Below are 22036 nucleotides of genomic sequence, written 5' to 3'. Positions count from 1 at the left end.
CAAGAACATGGAAAAGATCTGATATAAAGAGAAAGCAAGGGTGTGCTCTGTAGGGAAGAGACAAGCAGCCCGAGTCATGATAATGTTTAGAGTCCTAAGTAGAGAGCAGAAGGGTAAGGGTTTCCTTAGTCTGAAAACCAAGGGAATGCTCGTGGAAAATAAAACAAGGAAATTCAAAACCGGGAGATTTCCCCTTCGCCCCTGGAATGGCCAGTTAGTCTGGAATTCACTGTGTCCGAGAACAGCTAAAACCAGCGCCCCAAACAGCCTGGCAGCCTCCAGCGCTGCCCAAAGCGAGGCCCTGCGGTGGCCCAGGTCCGTTCTGCGGTGGCCCGGGCCCGTTCTGCAGTGGCCCGAGTCCGTTCTGCGGTGGCCCGGGTCCTGGCGCTCCCCCTAGTGCTGCCTGGCTGCAGCAAGCGCTGAGCTCAAGCCCTGCGCCGGAGCATCCTTGGGCGAGCTTTGTTCCCCTGAAAGCAGGGCAAACTGCCCTTCGCATCACCCCAGAAACCCATCCTGGTAAACAGAATGACGCGATTAAATAGGTTTTTTGCTTCTTCTGCAGAACCGGTGTGGGCCACCAGCCCCTTGGACCACCCGCCTAAGCTGAGGCTGCCATTTCTAGGGAATGTTCCATCCCCTCTCGAACAGCACAGGACCAAATACCTTGGTGAGGAGGTAATGTTCTCCTCATTCGCTAGTAAGTACTACAGAAGTTTCATAAATGCAAGCAATAAAAGGAAACTTGTAGAAATAATTTTCTATATATGTATTTCAATATAAAGTTTTCCTTTTAATTATTTCTGATAATATTTCACAAATAAATACTTCAATGCAACATGGGTAAATTAATTTAAATTTTAAATCCAATTGCTAATCTTATAAATAGGAAAGTGCAATGAATTATGTTAATACTAAACTAATATAACTAGTTTAATATGTTTTTCAGTTGTTTTAAGGATATATAGTTTTCATGACATATTTTTCATTGAAAAATTTGATAATCAAGAAAACTGAAACAATTAAAAATACACTTGCATGGAAATTATTTATTAAAATGTAATAAAACAAACAAACAGGTCTACTTTTCTTTGTTTAAAATTACTTTGCTCTGACAGTTTTGAAATAAATGTACACATCTCTCAATCAAACACAAAATAAGTGACAGAAATGGAACTTGCAACTTGAAGCAAAGTTAGAAGTCATGTCACCAAGAGAAAGAGCTGGGAACTGATGCCTTCAGGCTAATAGCAATGATCAATTTTGGGATTAATTGATAAAATAGTGTATACTTTTCCTTTTAAAAATGAGATAATTAAAGTCTAAATTTATTACAGTCTATTCAAATAATGAAAATTACAGTACCAATTAATTAAAACAGTGTGGTTTGCTACTGCAGTTTAAAAGAAGGTTAAATCTGCTTTTTTTAAAAAGCTGAGAAATGGCACACAAGTTATAAAAAAACCCCTAGCATTTAAAACATTGCAAATTCAATGATTCAAAAACTTTTAAAGCTCCCAGAATGAAGAGTGTGTGTAACACATGTTCATGAATTGTAAGGTGGTAGCTAATAATACAGTTGCAGAAAACAAATACTGCCTACTTGAATACTTTGTTTTCTCCAAACTCTTCATCACTTGGCCTTGATCTTCTCTGCTATACTATCCTTTTGAAAGACAGAAGTATACATATTTGCACCACCTCTGGGATAAGCTACCTGGATTTTGGGATTCTGCAGACAAGACTGAAGACCTGCTGTCAGGCACCCTGAAATGAAGAACAAAAATTGGTGACCACTTGGCAAAAAAAATGAAGTAACTTGGCTATTGCCACATAGGCACGTGACAGAAACAAGGACAAGGACATCTTTCTCTAACTTCTTTATGTTTGCTTCTGCAAACTCCTGTCTCATTTGCTATACATTTTTCAACTTCAGCAACAAATGAGGCAACGGCTCTAAAAATAATTTTCTTCCTCACTACCTAGCCTGGTTCAAAGCCAGACTAATTCTATGCTCTCCAATGGATGAGCCAGGAATATTGTAGGAAAAGAAACAGAACAGATAAAAAAGTGTATCATAAGTGATATAAAAGAGGAGACCTCTCCTGCCCCTAGAGTGTGTGATGTTACAACCTTCAGAGTGTTGCTTTAACATAGTTTTTAATGCTACTATACAGACGATGTTCTAAAATAACTAATTGGAATGTTATATTCAGAATAATTAAAGGTGGAGTCTTTGATTTCCCATTTGAAGTTTTGGAATCTTCAACGTATTCCAATTCCAGCAAAACTGATTTTTCTAATAAAAATAGTTCTATGATTTTTTTTTTCCCCTGCCAGATCTTAATGCCAGTTTTTTTGGCCTAACCAGCAAGAATTTGAGGGGATCTAATTTGCAATGAATAAACTTTATTTCTGCTGAAACTGGCAGGAATTTTGTGATTCACTTCAGTGAATAAACCCAGAGAAGGCTGAGCACTTCTGAAAATCCTGCTTCAATTTGGCATCTTCTTCCTTATTTAAATTGTGCAGGTGTTAGTTATTATCTACCAATGTTCACCACAAAGAAACAAATAAATAAAATATGTATTTACTATTTCTGTAGACCTGAGGTGAAACAGCATGTATAACCTTTGGGATGAAAATTATCACCTCAGGGCCGCATTTATACCCATTACTGTTATTTATGCCTTTTTCTCTCTCGTTTTACATTACTCATAACTGACGATCAAAGGGCATCAGGCACTGACTTCCATATCCCTCCCTAGATAGATGATCATTCAAACCATCTATTCATTAATTCATGCCAAGGCTGTCATCAGGGGGATGCTGTCAGTTGCAATGAATGTCAGAGCAGGCCACAAATGAGCTATATATGCATTCCTATGAAAGTCAGTGGATCTTGAAGCCACATTCACGACGTAGTTCTGTTTTCATGTGTGTTTTCCATTTCACTGAACAAAGAACCATGAAACACTCGCTTTTCCAAGTATATTCCAACCCACCCTCCACAGCGCGCTCAACTCACTTAAAAAGTGAGTATTATTCCCTGAAATATGTCATGTAAGTTAGGAGGAAGAGATGTTTAAGAGATCAAAAAGAAATATAACAAGCTTTTACCTAGATCTTCCCATTGAATGCAAGCAGGCAGTATGAACACAAGCTTTGCAAACCATGTCCTCAATGAATCTCATGGTGGTACAATGGTACAATAGAGAGGAGCTTGGGAGAACAGGCACTGCAGTACAACAGGCCAGTCTCAGCACTACACAGGGCTCACCTAAGCCTTGGTAGATGTTGGAGGAGAGACACCGGCGTGCAAACACATACATAGGTGTATATGGACGAGGATAGCCTGCAGATACAAATACATACCCACTGAACAGTATGTCAGTCACTATTTACTACTTATTTCTGCAGAAAGTAAGCTGATTGCTACTGCATTTTTTACTCAGAGTATTTCTATTGTACCATCACAGCTTCAGAAAAGATGTTCCAGGTTTATTACTTGGCAATTAAATACTCTTCCTTTGATAGATCTTAAGAAAGCCCTTTTAAGTGATAAATAACAATGTAAATCATTGTATTAGAATATAAAAAAATCATACCTATATTAGGGTCCCATTTTAACCTCTTTCTAAAAGATATTATTCAGATGTTATTTTTCCCCACTACGTTTCTCTTTAGTCACAAACTGAAAATTGCTCATACCTTTTGAAGCTAAGAAAAACGAATCATATTTAATTCTCAAACCCGAAATATTTTTCTGTCTTCTAAAATCAAACCCACCAGCAGTAAATTTCCAAAATAATTCACAGCTGTTCTCTTACAGGCATCTCCCATCTCCACGGGACGTGGCTTTGTTTGGCACGGGGCTTGGCTGCACACCTGCTGCAAGTCGAGCCCTCGACCCGTGGGTACCGGGTTATGGACGGACAGCCCAGCCGGAGGGGAGCACCCCCCGCGCTGCCGGGGCAGGGGTGCGGGGGGTGCAGGGGGTGCGGCGGGAGCCGCTGCGCCGAGCCCCCCCCCGCCCCCTCCCGGGTCTTGCAGGGGCGGCCGCGGCCGGCAGAGGGCGGGCTCGCACAGGCGGCCTCCCGGGGTCCCCCCAGTCCCGCCCCCCCCCCCCCCCTTCCGCGGGAAGCGTGAACCCGAGAGCAACCTCAGGCAGTTATCCTTCTGACCGTAGGTCTAGTCGGTTAGGGGCAAGCACAGGGGAGCCAGTGTGAGAAACCGCATTTTACACCCAGTAAGTAGTCATAAATAATTTTTAGAAAGTAAATAATCACCCTTATCTAATAAGCACCTAGAGTTGGGGCTTTTCTATTAGGGTGCACACTCTGACCCCAGTTTTCCGGCGGGGACGGTTACTAAGGAACCAGCTGAGGATTTGGGAGAACTGTATTGCAGCCTACATCTGTGCCTTGGGTAAACTTGAGCATGTCATTCCCTCTCTGTGTCCCAACTGCCCACCCATACAGTGCATGGAACTGGGAGAAAAAAAGTGTTTGAAAGTGTTGGGAGGTGCACAGGTGCCTTACAGGTATTTATGTATGGAAAATGCAGAGATGTCATTGTAATGTCGCGCTTCACAATTACAAGGTATTTATGAATGTATACCTATATATACACACATGCACACGCTGTGTAAATGCGTGTGTTTCTTTCTGGTACGCATGTGTGCTGTTCTGGGAAATGTGACAACAAAATCCTGAGCAGACAGAACAACAGAAACAAGGGAGGGGTACCTACTCGAGGACAGAAACAGCGATACGGGATTAGTGAAGTGATCCTTTGACAGCAGCAGCAGATTCCTCAGAAGGAGATACAGGAAAACTCACCATACAGCATGTCAGTGGGAGGGCGAGCTTATTTTATGTGTTGAACCATATAACTTTTTCTTGAAAAAATCACCATTACCAGTCTGTCTATGCTCTTCTGACACGAAAAATAATGACAGAGCTCAGTGCCTTTTCCCCATGTGTAACCTGACACGGCAAACTCCACTCAAATCGATCTGTCTGGAAAAGTGAGACCAAGTTCATGTTGTTCGCCATGACCTGAAGAATTCCGTGCCAGGCAGTTAATCCTGAGGTAACGTTTGCAGTCACACTAACAGGATGGGATAGAGCACAGCAGCATCCAAGGCAGCATTCACAGGCAGAAAATACCTTCCAGCTCCTTCCAGACATTACAGACAGAAACTTGGGGGTTTTACTCAAACTTTACCTATCCTGGTTAGTTTTAGCTTTTAAAAAAAGAATCCAGAAAATTTAGAAACAATAGTTTTTACTCCTTCAAAAGGCATGATTCTGTTTAAATAACTTTTTGAATAGAAAATTCTTTCAGCTTTACTAAGTTTCTATATTGAGCCAGTTCCAGTTTCTGTGTAAACGGCAAACATTTCAGCTTTTTTCAGTCTCCACTGTCACGAAATCGGGAATAAACCTCTTAACACCAATGTAGCATTAAGAAACAGGCATTCCTTTATTCGGTGCCAGGTGCATGTGGGATCATTCCTTCTAACACGTGCACCTAAAACAAAAGTTCATCCTTTATATAGCTTAAAGACATGAATATTCACACATTTTCCAAGAAGTCTCCACCTTTCCGCCTATCTACTACATTTCTACGGTGCTGGTGTTGCAAAACTACACTATGCATGCGCGGGGGTCTTGGGTGGTCGTCGGTGGTCGTTTGGGGAGTCAGCCCCCTACTCCTTTTTCCCTTTTATGGTCATGAGTCTTTTGAGGACAGTTTCTTCTCCTTGGATGTTTCCCAACTTTGTTGTCCGGCCAAGATGTTCTTTCTTACCAGCCTTGTTTGAGCAACTCTGCCAGGATGTATCTGTTCTCAAGGTTAGGGTACCTTCTCTGTCCGGTTTAATCGCTCATTGGCCTCGTTAAATACAGAGTTAAACATTGTTTGGTAAAAGAATTTCTCACCACCACTGTTCTCGACACCCTCGGACAAGCGCAAGGCGAAAGCCTCTTCCCTCTTGAGCCACCGCGCCGCTCCGAGCGCCGGGGAGCGCCGAGCTGCCGCACCGCCCGCCGACGGCTGGCTCTGCGGCCCGGCCCGCGGGCGCGGCTGGGCGCCTTGCCCAGCTTTGCCGGGAGCCCCCACCCGCCGTCGGGGTGACGCTTCCCCAACCCCGCACCCAGACCCCGCGCGTACGGTGACCGCTCCGCACACGCCGGGTTCCTTCAGGCGGACGCCAGTTCCCCCCGCGATGCGCTGGTGCCTGTGGCGGGGCCATCCCGGCTGCCAGGGCGCCGGCGGAGCCCCTGCGGGGACACATCGCGCGGGGGGACGGACGGACGGACGGACACAGGCGGCACCTCGTGCGCAGCATGTGGCGGTCACGGGGACCCCGTGTCACGCCCCCCGTGCCGGAGCAGCCGTGGGTCACTCGCCGGCGCCGAGGCGGATTGCTGACGGCCGGACGGCGGGGGAAGGAGCCGCCCGCAGGCAGGGACGGGGCTGTAGCACCCCGCGGCCCGCCGCCCTCCCCCGTGCCCGCCCCGCCCCGCGCCCCCCTCCCGCCGCCGCCGGGGCCGCCCCGCGGCAGAGGGCAGGCTCGGCAGCGGCAGCGGCAGCCGGCGAGCGGTGCGCGGAGCATGGCCCCGGTCCCGGCGGGGCGGCTGCGCGCCGCGCTGCTCTGCGCCGCCCTCAGCCTCTGCAGCCTGCGGGCCGCGCCGCGGCAGCCCGACACGCTCTACATGTGGATCGGCGCCCAGCAGGCGCGGGTGCTCATCGGTAAGCGGGGCCGCTCCCCCGGGCCGGCGGCGGCGGGCGGCAGCGCGGAGCCGAGCGGGGCCCGGCCTGGCGGGGCTGCCGCCCATCGCGCCCCTTTGCCTTTCGCAGGCTTCGAGGAGGACATTCTGATCGTGTCCGAGGGGAAGATGGCCCCGTTCACCCACGACTTCAGGAAAGCCCAGCAGCGGATGCCCGCCATCCCCGTCGGTATCCACGCCATGAACTTCACCTGGCAGGCAACGGGACGGGTAGGTGCGGGGACGCGAGGGGCGGCTCTTCGGACCCGGGCAGGTGGCTTGGCTTTGGAACGGTCGAGGAAGCCTCTTCCAGGCGTGCCGGAGCGGCCCGCGCGTGGGTCGCCTGCCGTCGCGGGTCAGCGCCCCGCGGGGTGCCGGGTCCCGGGGCGCGGGCGGGCGGCGGGGGAAGCAAAGGGCGCTGGGGGGGGGCTCGGGGGGCAGCGAGGAACGCGGCCAGATCGCCGGGAAAGTGTGCTTGAAGGTGGGATTGCGAAGTGCGTGAGAGCCGGGTGTCGCGGGCAGCGGAGGAGCCGGGAGGCTGGTGAGGCGCCAGCAGCCAGCCAGAGCTCACCGGGAAGACACCCCTTGCCTTTGCTTTTGATTACATTTTACCTGACAGTAGTTATGTGAAGGCAATTTTCTTTCAACTTTCCTTAGCTTATGGACATGTACTACAGGTTGTTCATTGATCTCTATTTACTAAAAGTGCACGCTTAATTTGTACTTCTGGTAAATAATAGTTCTCTCCTGTAGACTTAATTTTACCAAGCTTAATTGCAAAACCACGTAAATCTGCAGTGTATTGAATCCTTTGGATTCTTTTGCTGAAAAGATAAGAATGTATGACATTTTCATGAAGAAACATATGCATGAGTTGACACACTGACAGCATATCTTGAATTTGTATAAAGCTGACACATGATAGCATACATTATCATGGATACAGGAAAAAATAATTTTAACATAAAACTGATGGATAACATGAATTCATTTTTACAAGGCTGAACATTGACTTTATACAATAAAGAGCTTGGTGAAGATGAAACAATATTTACCTTGAAATATTCAGTGAAAATTGGTTGTATAATTCAGCTAATTGCAGCTTCACAAATTTGTTTGTGGTTTTAGTTGTTTTAAAATACTCTAACTACAGGACTTGTTTGGCTTTGAGGTGTTGTCTGGGGCCCTTGTAATTTTTTGCTGCCCTCACAAAGCCTTTGAGTTTAGGAAATGCTTCACCTCCTCTTTTAGAGAGGGAGGGGAATGTGGAGAGACAAAACTTACTCACAAAGTGACTTGCTCGAGGTCTTTGGCGTTCCAGTCCAGTTTTACAGAGAAAACAACTTTGTACGCCAAGGGTTGGCATTCAAATACCTAGAAATAATTAGGGTGTTTGGGGACTATATTTCTTGCTCCATTTCTCTGCCAGCTTCATTCAGTTGCTATCCATGATAACGTTACCTCTTTCTGGAAAGGAGGATTGAGATGTTAGACTGAATCCTCTCCTTCTTTTCTTGCCCTTCTTTCTTGTGCTCTCTTCTTCTTCCTTTGCTGCCTACAGGTGGCTCATTAGAAAAAGATGATTGTAACACAGATTTCAGTGAGAAGAGCCTCAGGCTTAAGGCAGCATAGACAAGTATTCCCCTTGATGCAACTTGCAGGGTGAAATCCCTTCTCAGCAGCAGTAAAGCTGTTTAACCCATTATTCCTCCTCCTCTTTTCTGAATTACTGAATTCCTGTTAGACAAAACGTAATTAGTAAGTGAAATACCTAAATGGCTAAAGTAACATCATTGCACTACTCTGTTCCTAGAACAGTGTGTTAGCTTTCAGATATTTATGGGTCAAACAAGTGTTTGACTGAGAGACAACTGAGACACTCTGCATTTTCAGATTTTGTAATCTCATCTAGCTACTCCTTACAAGTTCATCTGTGTGTCCAGTCAATATAAACATTGGCACCCCAGTCTTCTGGTTGTGGATATTTAGATACTTATGCAGCTCTGCAGATGAGGAGCAGGATTTCAACCAGTAGCCTAAGCTAAGGAAGGAGTTTCAACCTCATAGTGTTTTAGGAGTTGGGGAAAACCAAACATACTTAGCATCCTAGATAAAATGTCTACTTTTTGGTATCACAAACAGTCGTGCTGGGTTTTACATCCCTTAGAGGTGTCTGAGTACAGCTGCCCGTTACTCACAGTTCTTGTTATCCTCTGTGGAAACCAGGGCACTTACTGCCCCTATGCCACCCAGCCCTTTACATGATGAGAAGGGACAGGAAAAAACATGAGTATTTCTTCTGTAGCCTGTAGGGCAACAACATCATTGCCCACAGTAGTTTTGCAAAGAGGAGTAGGATAAAAGTTATTTGTAGCAAAAGAACACAGTTTCTCCAGAACTTCCAGTATTTTATGAGGGGAAGAAATGAGTAAATTTTAACAGGTTTTTTCAGTGTTCTGTTTTGTTTTTAAGTATATGCGTTCTTAGAAGTTTCCATTGACATGTCCAGGAAAGTACTAAATACTTGCTACCTTTATTCTGGCAGAATACTTCTTTCTGGGAGTTTCCTAAGTCAGGGAAGGGAAAGTGGGAAGGGGAAGGGACGGAAGGGGAGGGGAGGAGAGAAGAGGAGGAAAGGGGAGAAGAGAGCAAGAAAAAAAGGAAAAGAAATGGAAACTAGTACTCAAGATATCGAAGTACTAGACTTCTTTCTGTAAAACAACTGTTAACTAGCATACAGTTGACTCCTGTTTGGTAAAACTGAAATAATTTCTTCTGGGAGTCTTGTATCTTGTGCCTTATAGACCTCTGAACCTCGTACCCCACTTGGGATTTGAAGATGTTTCTCTAGGGCTCCAAGGTTTTGGCGCCTGTCCGTAATATATGCCACAGCCTCTAGCAGTAGCAAGACCTTTTTTGGGTCTGCAGATATCAGACTTCTGAGTAGGTACAGGAGATCCTGTCTATGTCATTACATGGTTCCTAGCCCTCATATCAACAAGATGGGGGAGTGCGCTTGCAGCTGGGTGGGTGTCTGGCAGGCAGCCAAGGTCAACCCACCACACCTGGGATCTCCAACAGAGTAGGGCTAAGTCTCTCTTTGACATGCACCTTGCATCCCTGTTTACACCTGTGGAAAGTGGGTAAAAATATCCTGTGGGTAGATTCCATCTACCTGCTCCTGGGATAAATAATGATCCAAGTTGTAGATGAGTAAATAATCGAGCCCAGGGAGTGGCAATACTTCTCAGTCCTGCACTGCTGCATATGTCCATATTCTATGCAAAAATGTCTGTTGAAAGCAACATTTTAAGGACTAGACTATATCTGTATTCTGTGTAAACTGAAGTGGTAAAAATCTGCTACATTTAGATGTTACATTTCTAATACAGTGGCCTTTGTGCCCTGGATACATTTTCTGTGGAAAAGATTTTGTATGGTAAACAATTAAAGCCATTTTCACTAGAAAACATTAACCAAAGAAAAGCCCTAGTTGCTTTTAGTCCTTAATCCATCACTTCTAATTAATTAATTAGGATATATTAGGGGAAGCCCAAAATGTAAGGGTCTGAAGGTGCTGAATATGTGCTTTTTCTGTTGAAGTCAGGATGAGCCAGCAGTTACGAGAAGGCTAGAGTACTGCAGAAGGGGATTGTTATATTTTTATGCACTTTATGTTTTTACCTATGAATTTAAACGTAAGATTACAGATGTTATGCTCTCTTGAGAAAAAATGTAATCTGGATGAATCGGTAATTACAAAGATTGCTCCTTGATTTGAAAGGTTTAAAAAAGCAAAAATTGGTGTTAATGTATAGCATATGGTAGGCATCTGTGTAACCACTAGAGCTCACTGGTGTGCTTCTTGCTCTTACTCTGTATGGTTTTTACAAAAGAGTAACAACTTTGGGAGTCTCATCCTCTGGGGAAGACTGCACTTAAAGACTTCTCAATGAGAGGGGAATAGACCCTATTATATTAACTAATGCTGCGGCATGTTTCACTATGTCCACCAGTGGAAGGTGCCAAAGATTGTAGTGATAACATCATCTCTACAGTGTTTAGGAATTTATGATAGGTATTTAAGCTCCAAATCCACAAAAAACAATATGTTTGCCTAACTTTCAGTGGGACTTCTGACAGCAATAAAATTAAATTCACATGTGAGTGAGTATTGGTGGGAGAGAACCATATTAAAAAAAAAAAGCACAGGAAGCAAGTGGTCAGTGACAGAGCAGCATCCAGGTTGATTTAATAGATGGGAGATGAAAAAAGAAACCAAAGAGCAACTTGGAATTTTTGTTCTGTAGCAGTCTCTGGTCTGATCCACAGAAACAATCAGTCTGGGCCACAACCCGCCCAGGCTACTTTCTTTCCTTCAGATATGGGAGAGGTATTTGGGGTCAGATGAATTATTGTAGCAGCTTACTTCCTACTCCCAACTGTCATGAGTACCCCACGGCTCCTCTCCTGTTGCACAGTTACATGCATGCCCATGATGTGACTCAGTCTGAATCTGAATACTCAGTCCTGTGCTGGTGCATGAATGGAATGTGGCCCATGGTACTGGAGGATGCATGTAGAGCACAAGGGGATCTCATGGTGCATGGATATCTCATGTATATTGAGTGCTAAAGATATATCCAGCCTTGTGCTGCTGGCTGCATGCCGTTTTGCGATATGGCAGTGGTGGTTCTGCTCTGTGACAGGAGATATGCATGTGTGTACCAGGGGATCAAGTGCTGAGGAAAGGTCTTTGGTCTGGGAGTACTTCTGGCCACAAGAGCACAAGTGTCAGGAGATAAGGGGGCATCCCAGCATGTAGTCCTCAGGGCCCCTGAAAGAGGCAATTGGACCTGTCCCTACTGGAAGGACTGGGTTACTCCTGATCAGAGTTATTGGTAACCTTCAGTAAAGCAAAAAGATGCCCACCTCTTAAGAAGAGGGAATATATGTAATCAGTGCATTTTATAGCATCATTTCTATATTGTAATGTGGAGCTTAGGAGTGGTACATAATTACAACTCCTGGAGGCTAGTTCTGATCTCAGCAATGTGACCATCAGCCCCGAATAGCTCAACTGATTTCTGTAGAATTACCTTATATTGCTGAGACATAGCCCGACCGTGAAGATGAAATGGAATATCCAGCTATGCCAGGAGAAGTTTTGTTTCCTTGCCCAAAGGAAAGCTAAGAGACTACCAATTTTAAGGCATTATCGGTGCAATAGGGTGCTGCATTCAAACATCACTGTTTCCCTGATAAACTGAAAGGAAACAAAAACCAGTGAATTTCAAAACATGTAATTCTTCAAAGGAAACTTTTCTTCAAAGAGACTGCTGAACTTTTTGTAAATATCTTATTCATACCCAGTTGTTACAGTGATGCTTTTCAGATTAAAAAATGTGTCATATGCACAATTTAGGGGTTTTTTTTCCAATAAAAGTATGGCTGTTCTGGAAGTTTGGTCAAGGCAATCATGTAAACTCACACTCTCGGGATTTACAGTAGTACCTTCACTGCGGTTTCATGTCACCAAACAGAGGAAAAACTTTGTTTTCTGACCTCTGTACCAAAATTTCCATGTGGAATGTGAAGATGTTTACATACTGTGAGCATGATTTTTAGACAGGGGCTTCTCATATCGAGAGCACAGCTCCAAACCTTTAATATTTAGATTCTGCTCAGCTGTGGTATTTTGCATCTCAGTGTTGTAGACATGCCACCAGGGATCAAAGTAATGCTGTAGAGATCCCACTTTCTTAGTAAAGCAGGCATGTGCCAGCCATCTGTTGTATCTGCTGATAGAAAACAGCAGTAAAGTTTCTCAAAGTTTTGCCAAGAAGAAAAGGGGGGGATTTATTGCTTAGCAGAGATGAGTTACAAGGCACCTTGTAGTGTAAGCTACATCTGGTTTCCATAGTAATTTACATGGTATATGTGTAAACTACACAATTACTCTTTTTACACAGCAGTGTAAAGCTGCACTAAATAAACCATTCTTCAAGATTTTCATTGTTTATCCTTTCTGTAAATATTCTAATGCATTTTTAACAAAAAAATCTTAATAAAATATTTTTCACTACTTTTACAGTAGTAGCTGCATTGTACAACATAACTGTTGAAAACCACTGAAACTAACAGGACACTCCAAGCTTCAAGACTATATTTTGTGAAAACATACAGATTTCTCTCCCCATGTTACTAACAGTTTTTCTGAAAGCTGTGTTGCTTTCCTCTTCTTTGTGGAAGTGAAAATGTTTTCTGTCAGCATCACCTCTTTTTTACAGACAGTTCTCCCAAGTATGTTCTTAGTGGTCTGAAGTTAATGCTGTTACAAGTAATGTCATGGAGTAAAAAATAAGAACTAACCATAATGAGAACTAACTGGAAGAATTTCAGATTTATTTAGCTTCTTCTGTTGGTATCATGCTTTCCAAAGAGGTTTTTCTGGGTAGCTACGAGTATGAATTACTTGCTTCTAGCCAAAATAAGTGTAAGAAAACACACTCTTCCTAGGGCATGCACATATGTAAAGAATACATTATGACCCAGAGTTTTCAAAGCAGCGATATGTAGTAGCTGCTTGCATCATGTTGAACAGAATTTTAAGTATTGTATACCTTATCTCAGAGCAATGAGTTCCTGATTAGTATTTTTAAAGCTTTCAAGAAAATGCATCTCAAAACCTTTTTTGTTTCGCCTTCCTGTGGCTTTACACTTGGCTTGACAGGGTTTGTTCTTCGTTTAGTTTCCTTTTTGTGCACAAATTCTACCTTTTGAAAGACGTTACTTTACTTCCATTTGTCGCTTTTATTCTGCTGTTCAACCATGTTGATTTTTTTTGTTTTGCTGGCGTTTTTTTTTTTTGTTTGCTTGTTTGCTTTTTAGCAGTTTATTTGTTCACCAGACTGTAGCCCAGACATGTTGGAAAGATGTTGCAGTCACCCAAAATGCACAGCAAAGAACGGACAGTTGCATTGCAATACTTAGTCTTTCCATAACAAAACACATAGTGTTCTCAGCAGTGAATTATATAAAATGTAGTAGATGTCTGTTGCTGCAGGGGTATATTTCAGTAAAGGTAGAAGATAGCTTTATTGGTATTTTCTGTTACATAAATGGCTTTTTTTTAAATTGTAAATGGAAGAAACACAAAATCAATCACATTTTGAATAGGTTGTTGAATGCACAGTTAACTTTCCATTTTTTCCCTTCTGTTTGGTTTGTGGAGACTGACATTTTGAAATCTTAATTGTAATAAACTGTGATTGTAATAAAATATATGTAATAATGTAATGAAAGACTGGCTCTTCTTATACAAAATAAAGTTGAGATCCATGTACTAAAAGCGCCTGGGCTATCTGTGACAGTTTGAGCTGAGCTAATCGTACAAAGAAACAGAAGTCCTGCTCAATGAGTAGGTATGCATTGAGATCAGATGTGTTTTCCCCTTGGGTAGCACCCTGGCAGATGATGTGTGTGCACTGACAGTCCTACAGGGCCTCTGTCTGCATCACTGGTCCTCCCAGGCTCTAATGAGACCTGTCAGCCTGTAGAAGAACCTGCAGAAGATTCGCCTCTTTCCTTACACATACTTCGTAGAAGAAAGAGCTAAATGGGGAAAAACATGACATATCCTCAGACCTCTATGAGGCATGTTCCCATCTCATCATGGCCCTTTCCCTGGACTGACTCCGGTATGTCCATGTCTCTCTTGCACTGGGGAGCCCAGGACTGGACCCAGCACTCCAGGTGTGTCTCACCAGTGCTGAGCAGAGGGGAAGGATCACCTCCCTCAACCTGCTGGCAACGTTCTGCCTGATGCAGCCCAAGAGGTTGTTGGCCGCCTTTGCCACAAGGGCACATTGCTCACGGTCAACTTGGTGTCCATCAGGACCCTCATGTACTTTTCTGTCAAGCTGTTTTGCAGCTGCTTGGCCCCCAGCATGTATTGGTGCATGGGGTTGTTCCTCCCCAGGTGCAGGACTTTGCACTTACCCTTGTTGAACTTCATGAGGTTCCTGTCAGCCCATTCCTCCAGCCTGTCAAGGTCCTTCTGGATGGCAGCACAACCTTCTGGTGTATCAGCCACTCCTCCCAGTCTTGTGTCATCTGCAGACTTGCTGAGGGTGCACCCTGTCACAACGTCCAGGTCATTAATGAAGATGTTAAACAGTATGAGACCTAGTATCAACCCCTGAAGTACACTACTAGTGACCGGCCTCCAGCTGGACTTCGTGGTGCTGCTACTAACCCACTGAGCCTGGCAGTGCAGCAGTCCATCTCACTTACATAAATTCCACTTCCTCACTACTTCTGTGGGGATGTTGAGGGAGACAGTGCTGAAAGACTTACTAAAGTCAAGGTAAACAAAATCCACTGCTCTCCTGTCATCCCCTAAGCCAGCCATTAACACAAAATGGGCCAGGCAGGAACCCAAAACTGAGACTGGATTGTACAATGAAGCAGCAAACCAAAATCTGCCTCAGAAAAAGTAATATAAATAAAGCAAAGACAGTGATACTGTTGTACAGAGGCAATGAGAAGACTTTATCCAGCTATACTGAAATCCACCATAGTATGTGGATTCATAGTCCTTTCAGAAAGACCACTTAGCTGCACAAAAATGCTGAGGAGGAGTTACTCGACAAGTCTGTCTGACTTGGAGAAAGGCACATGCGGAATAGAAACGCCTTAGTAAAGGCTCACAAAGATTTGGGGTGGATTTTTTTCAGCCAAACAACAACAAAACCCCTGGCTGTTTTGCATCTAATATGAAAGTTTGCTTTGTTTTGCAACCAACTGGTGGAATCCAGCATGTTTGGCCATACAAGGAAAAAGTGGGCAATTACCTTCCAGCTGCTTCAGCACTTGCTGCCATCACTGCCAAATACTTCAATAAATAACTTAGAGACCAAACACTGCTTTCAGAGCTGGTTCCACAAATCCTCTGAAGTTGCCCCTTAGCCTGGATAAACAGCTAGCTAAACCCAACCGATCCTAAAGGAAATAAATATGCCTGACATCAAAGCTGGCGATCACCCAGCCTCAGGTTTTGGCCCATCACCAGGGAAAACAAACTCCCCAAACAGCAGCCCACTAATGAGAAGACCTGTCACCACCTCTGAGCACTGAAGCACAGAAACCAGTAGCAAGAGCAGTGGAGCCAGCCTTCACAATGATGGCTGGCCAGAGAAGGAGAGGGCAGGCTCTTGGACCATCCTGATCATCACAGAATGAGTTCAGAGCTTTCAGTACTGCGATTATGAACCTATTTTTTTTTGAGAACACGAGGAAGACATGGAGAGATCACAACTTGTTGATGAGCAGGAGAAGATAGGCTCTCCCTGCAATGTTTTCTACTTGCTCTCAATTTGCAAATCTGTGAATATTGATATAGTCAATGGGAATCTGAGACTAAAAGCCACATAAGCAAATAATCAAGTCCACTGAACACCTTCAGTAAGGAGTACAAGTACCAACTTCAGCCTGTTCCTTTTAAACTGTAATAAACACTGCTTTCATTTTTCCAAGTTTGAGCCTTAGCCAGTTCTCTTTCTTGCAGAGGTTCTGGGAAATAAATTGAACTGTTGAAACAGAGTCCATTTGAGTGACCAGGTTGAAACAATTTTTTCCTTGTGAAGCCACAGATACATCAAATAGCTGCAAGCAGCTATGTGCCTGGAGTCTTCCACACAGGGACCTTCAGGGAGAACAGGCAGGTTGCACAGCAGAACACACCGGCATCTACCAGAGAGGAAGGAGAGGCAAAATACAGTTACCTGGGTCTGTAATCACAAGCAACAGATGAAATGCATAGCCATATTAAGAGTTGGGAAATAATTTACTAGCAGGGCATGTTGACCATTACCTTGGTTGAGTTATTTTTTTGGTTTGGGCTGAGGTTTTTTTATCTCCTTCCTTTCAGTTTTGCACAGGAACATCTATTCAGATTGCCCAGGGATGATGAGATTTCTGTATTGTCAAAGAAGCGTAGCTGAAAGCTTATGACCCAACATGTTGCTCCTCTCCAGTCAGACCTGTGACCTGTTGGTATTAGCTACACGGTGGAGAAGCCTATACTGTCCCTTACAGACAGAAATTAGAGGCCTTCATCACATGAAGAACCACTTGGGTTTCACATTTTTACTTGACATAACAGTAGTTTTCCTTTGATGGGACAAAGTCTGCACCTTGTCCTGCCCACTAAAGGAGTTCACATTTGAATTGTGTCAGTGTGAATACCCTGTTTAGTAAATGAACCCTTTTTAATTGTCCTGCCAAACATTTGCAGTCAAATAAACTTGATAATTTATATAGTTGCTGCCATGGTGCCATTGTTACTATGATTTGTTTAGACAGCAATTAATTGAAACCTAACAGTATAATTACAAGATTTACAATATTCCTGAGTATTTAACTTATATAGATAAGACCTTTATCCATCCAAAAGTAAGGTTTTCTCATCCTGTAAAATACAACCAAGCAGTGTAAGTTCATTCAATTAAATTAATGGGGAAATATTTAAAAGGAAATCTGAAAATTTGCTGGCAGGAGGAATGGTTACCTGGAGGTATAGAGCTCGCAGCCTCTGCAAGTTCTCATGAAATCTTTATTTCTCCACCTCTCCCCAACCCCACTAACTGCAACAGAAATTTCTGTTTCGAGGTTTGTATGTTTCTTGTCCCTGTCTGCAAAGATTGAGATAACTGCAGTAAGGTCTTTCCCCCCATGTTGATTTAGAGCAGGTGATGGAGCGTACCCAGGTTCTTCAGGATTTCTTCCCTTCCCCAGGCCAGAGGCCTCATGAAGAGTGGGAAGCAGAAAGCCAGTTTTGTGAGAGATGGAAAGAAAGGATGGCCATTGCCCTTTGGTGAAAGTGATATTATGAAATTCTTCCCTCTCTGATTCCGTTGTAACCACTCCCCACCAAAACAGAAGAGGACTGCCAAACTAACCCTCTCTGCTCTGAGGAGAGACTTGTGCCAGTCTCCTGCTTGTGCTGTGACTGGTTATTTCACCCAGGAGAGGGGAAGATGGAGGAAGCAGCCAGTCCGCAGGGGCTTCCCTAAGTGTGGTGAGACATAGAAAGGAGGGCTGGAGCTTTTCTTATAACCTGAGCAGAATTTCTTGAACTGATATTCGATTATGAGAGTTTGCAATACTGTTTCACACATCATATTTTGCCTTGGCAACAAATACAGTTTTGCTGCCCCAGCCACATTCACAGGACAGTTTAAATGCGTAAGTATCTACTCTGACAATTTATCAAGCAGCAGAGAAGTTTAGGTGAAGCTTGCTTTTTATCTCTGATAAACCAGATTTAGTAGTGGTATACTTAAATTAGTTCCTGTGGTAAAGTCTAAGTTATATTTCTGGCAAGCACAAGGTGAGCTACTGACCACTCTCAATAGAAAATATTTGAAGACATTTCTTTGAAAAAGCAAAAAGCCTTGGATTAAAATTTGTACAAACTGCATGTTGAAAACTCAACCATTAAACATACCATAAACAAACCAGAAACATACCTTTCAGTATATCATGGAAAATGGACCTTCTAACTGAGGTGCGTTGTTCACCTGTTCTTCAGAAGTATGGTAATAGCCTACAGATAAATGGTAATTTTTCTGAAAAGAGATTTCTTCTACTTTAAAAATCTGCATTTGAAAACTTTTGTGGATATTTGCATATGAACAGCATGGCTTGGGCTTGAGAGTTTTTTCCATGCACGTTACCCCCCCAAAAATTTCTAATGAGCCTTGTGATCAGCAAGTTGTAGCATTCCAGTTCCTGCCACCCCTAATTCATACGCATCTCAGTTTGTTAAATACAGTTGAAAGGTTACAGCAACAAACTATTGCATTAAGGTAGTTGGCCTTCATGTGCAAGCATTTTTTCCCTAGACCTCTGCGTGTCTTGTACTGCACAGCTTGCAACTGTGTGGTTTACTGTGTATCTGCATATTAACGTGTCCAGTTGACTTAATGGGCCAGATTTTCAAAGACTACTCAGTGTTTGCAACAGCCATTCACTCTGAGGAAACCTGCAGGACTTCAGCACCAGTTCTCTGGTTGTGTAAGAGTCACACTTACAGAAGAAGCTGCATGATGTTATGTCTCATACATGAGAATTAGTATGGGCTCATGTGCTTAATGATGTTTTAATGTCCTGTAAAACCAGAGATCATGTACTTAATGAGGTTTTAATGTCCTGTAAAAACAGAGACAGAGTTAAGTCTGTACATACAGCATTATTCACTGGTATTTCCTGATTTTTGACTGTTTAACTGGATACCTTAAGACTTCTTGAAACTTTTTTTTTAATTAACACAAGTGGATTTTGTAAAGCATTTCCTCAGATTCCTGAAAAAAAAAAAAGATTGAAAGGTAGAAAGGATTAGGAAAGAACTCCAATTTGTTCCTCAGAGATTTAAAAGTTTGAAAATAGTTTGCATATTGCTTAAACTTAATTCCATTGTCTAGACAGCAATGTGTCTCTTCTCTCTGAGCGAGGCAGAGACGGGATCTCCTTCCCTGCACCCTGGGGAGGGTGTGGGAGTTCCTCCTCCCAGCAGAGCTGCTCCTGAGCTGTACTTGCACGGTCCTTCCCTGGTGCCTCTTAGGAGATCCACATGAGGGAGCCCATATGCTATGTGCACCACCGGAACGGCAAAGGCTGTTGGAGGAGAGTCGAGATTCTCTTGATTCAGGAGTGCACAGTCTGGTTTGCCTGAGCACCTCATGTGAAAAAGCATTGGAGCGTGGGCCTCACCTTTGCACCAAAGCAGCATCATCCTCAGCTGAGACAGGTCATACCCTGACTGGTGATTTCCTCACTGGCAAATTATATGTATGGCTGGTATGATCACAAAAGCCTCCTGGTGCAACATCCTTGTTCAGTTTCTTCTGTAAGACTCTGTACAACATTTTCCTAAGACGTGCCAAGACAGCCACTTGAAAACAGATGTGTAACCTATCCTCTATTCAGCTGCACAGCACACCTAAGCATGGCACAGTCAGAAAAGTGGCACTTGGCTTGTCTCACTTTCCCGAGAGGTATGTTATATTCCATTTAAAGAGTACAGCTCCCTGGCCACGTTTCAGAAACGTGTTTGTAATCTAGTGTTGCTCCAAAGAAACCTGTCAACATGAACTGCCTCAAGCTGAAAAACATGACAAACTGGAGTCAACCGGAATTATTCCCTATGTATAACCTTAATGAACTATAGCAAGATATTTCTGAGGCTGGGATCATGTGTTTGGCTTTTTCATTTTTCTCAGAGATAAAAAGCCTTGTGGCCACTTGATGGCTCTGGTAGTGCCATCAGGAATGCGCATGTTCTATCCAGGTGCAGGTTCTGTTGGTTTCAGCAGAGCATTGAGGAACCATCTTCTCACTGATGATTCTCAGCTTAGCTACTTCCCCACACCAGGATAATGAAATTTGATGTCTGCCAATGGCACAGGAACAATTTGCCTCACTTCCAGTGCCTTTCCCCAACAGCTTCAGCCAGGCTAGCAGCTGACACCATGCCCTCCTCTTTCCTATGCCTGATCACACATTTCTATTCTCTTTCTTGTGCCAGTGCTGATGGGGCCACTCAGGGAGCTGCTCTGGCTGAAAACTAGTCCTGCAGAAAGAAGTGATTGATTTTTAACTCAATCTGCTGTTTTGGTTAGTTCATCACATGGCCACGTCCGAAGAGGATAGGACTGCGACAGCACAGTCTTAGGCTGCCTTGAGCTGTCCTGGTGCAGTCCCAGTACTGTGAGCTACAGAAAATGTGGCAAATCAAATCAAAGTAAACAACTCCCAAACACCAAGCATCTTCTAACCGGCAGAAATTCAAACAGAACCAAACACAATTGACTCAGCTGACTGGTATCACAGAGAGTCCCGCTGCAGATGACAGGGAGGGTTTGATCCACAGGCTGCTGTGCCGAGCACTGCATTTCTGTGCCCTGTAGTGACGCAGAGAGCAGATCTGAAAGCTCAGCAAGGTCTTTCTGCCCCAGTTTCTTTCTTCCTGAAAGTACCATGGACTCCACTCAGCCAGAGCTACTCAGTTCATTTAGTCAATAAAGGCTGGTTTGGGGGATTTGGAGAACCTCCAGCAGCCTTTGACTCCAGCAGAAGTTAGGATTGTCAGTACATCTGGGATGTATTGAGAGACAGAAAGGACAATTGGACCTTGGTCTGCAAGAGCAGACCAGATTTACCGTAGCTGTGTGTCAAGGAATAAATTACATCTCGGATCTTAACAAAACTCTTTAAATCCAAATGGGGCAGTTATCTCAAAGCAGAGTATAGACTTCTGCTGTCAGAAGTCCATATGGTTTTTCATCAGAGGTAAATTTGGACTTGGGAAGGTCCACACATTCGTGTCTGAAGCTGAACTGTCCCAGTGGCATTTTCTCTAATAAGAATGAGGTTAGGGTCTCTGCAAAACATTATTCTGGGGAACTGTGAACTGCTGGCCCTCCTTGTCAGTATTTATACTGATGGATGATAGGTCACATTATCCAGAGTGAAAAAAAAACAACAGAAGGATGTAGCTTTCCAAAAATAAACTTCATACCTTCATTCCTGCAAAGGGTTCATCTGGAAGCTCAGCTTGACCCTGACTGTCATAACTCTTCCTAATTTCTTTCATCTTCCTTGAATGGAGAATTGCCCTTGTCATGCCAGTACTCCTGTATCAGAACACTGCTTTTGTCTTTCACCAAGTTCATCTGCACAAAATTTTTAACCTAGAAAGTGCCAGGACCATTTCTTAATCCCATTGAAGAAAGGGACCATAGCAGAAGGAGAAGAAAGGAAAATCAAAATGGCTCTTTGCCATGTTCATCATCTGAATCCCCTCTAAAGAAAGATTGGGACAAGAAGAAAGGGAAGGCAAGAAGGACAGACCTTGAAGAATAGGAAGGGATTGGTACAGTAGCAGTGGCTAGGGGCAGAAAAAAGACATTTTTGATGAGAGAGTTTCTCCAAATAACTGTTCCTAAAACTCAGTGAAACAATACCAATTGCAGAGAAGCGTCTGTGTTCAGCAGTGCAGCCCATGTGCCACAGTGAAATTCAGGACTCGACGCCTTTCTGGAGTGTGACTTTGCTAGCAAACCAACGCAGAGAAAGTCAGCAGAGTCCAGGCCACGTGAAGATGCCTGCACTGCGAATAGACTCCATCTGCACCCAGGGAGAGAGGGAAAGGCAGTTCAAGACAACAGGTAAATCAGACTCTGGCTGGGCTGAATTTTCTT

General features: G+C 43.8%; 1 protein-coding gene across 1 annotated transcript in view; it reads left to right on the top strand.

Moving 5' to 3' along the window:
- Nucleotides 1–6565: 6565 nt before the first annotated feature.
- WIF1 (WNT inhibitory factor 1) overlaps nt 6566–22036 on the top strand; it is a 47358-nt gene continuing 31887 nt past the window's right edge. Inside the window, exons 1-2 of the mRNA XM_074869364.1 lie at nt 6566–6756; nt 6865–7004. Coding sequence (XP_074725465.1) covers nt 6618–6756; nt 6865–7004 — 279 coding nt within the window. The 5' untranslated portion in view covers nt 6566–6617. The remainder of the gene's footprint in view (nt 6757–6864; nt 7005–22036) is intronic.

This window comes from Strix uralensis, chromosome 5, assembly GCF_047716275.1.
Source record: "Strix uralensis isolate ZFMK-TIS-50842 chromosome 5, bStrUra1, whole genome shotgun sequence".
NCBI lineage: Eukaryota > Metazoa > Chordata > Aves > Strigiformes > Strigidae > Strix > Strix uralensis.
Note: the sequence above shows the minus strand (reverse complement) of the source record. Positions and strands in the feature narration are given on the sequence as shown.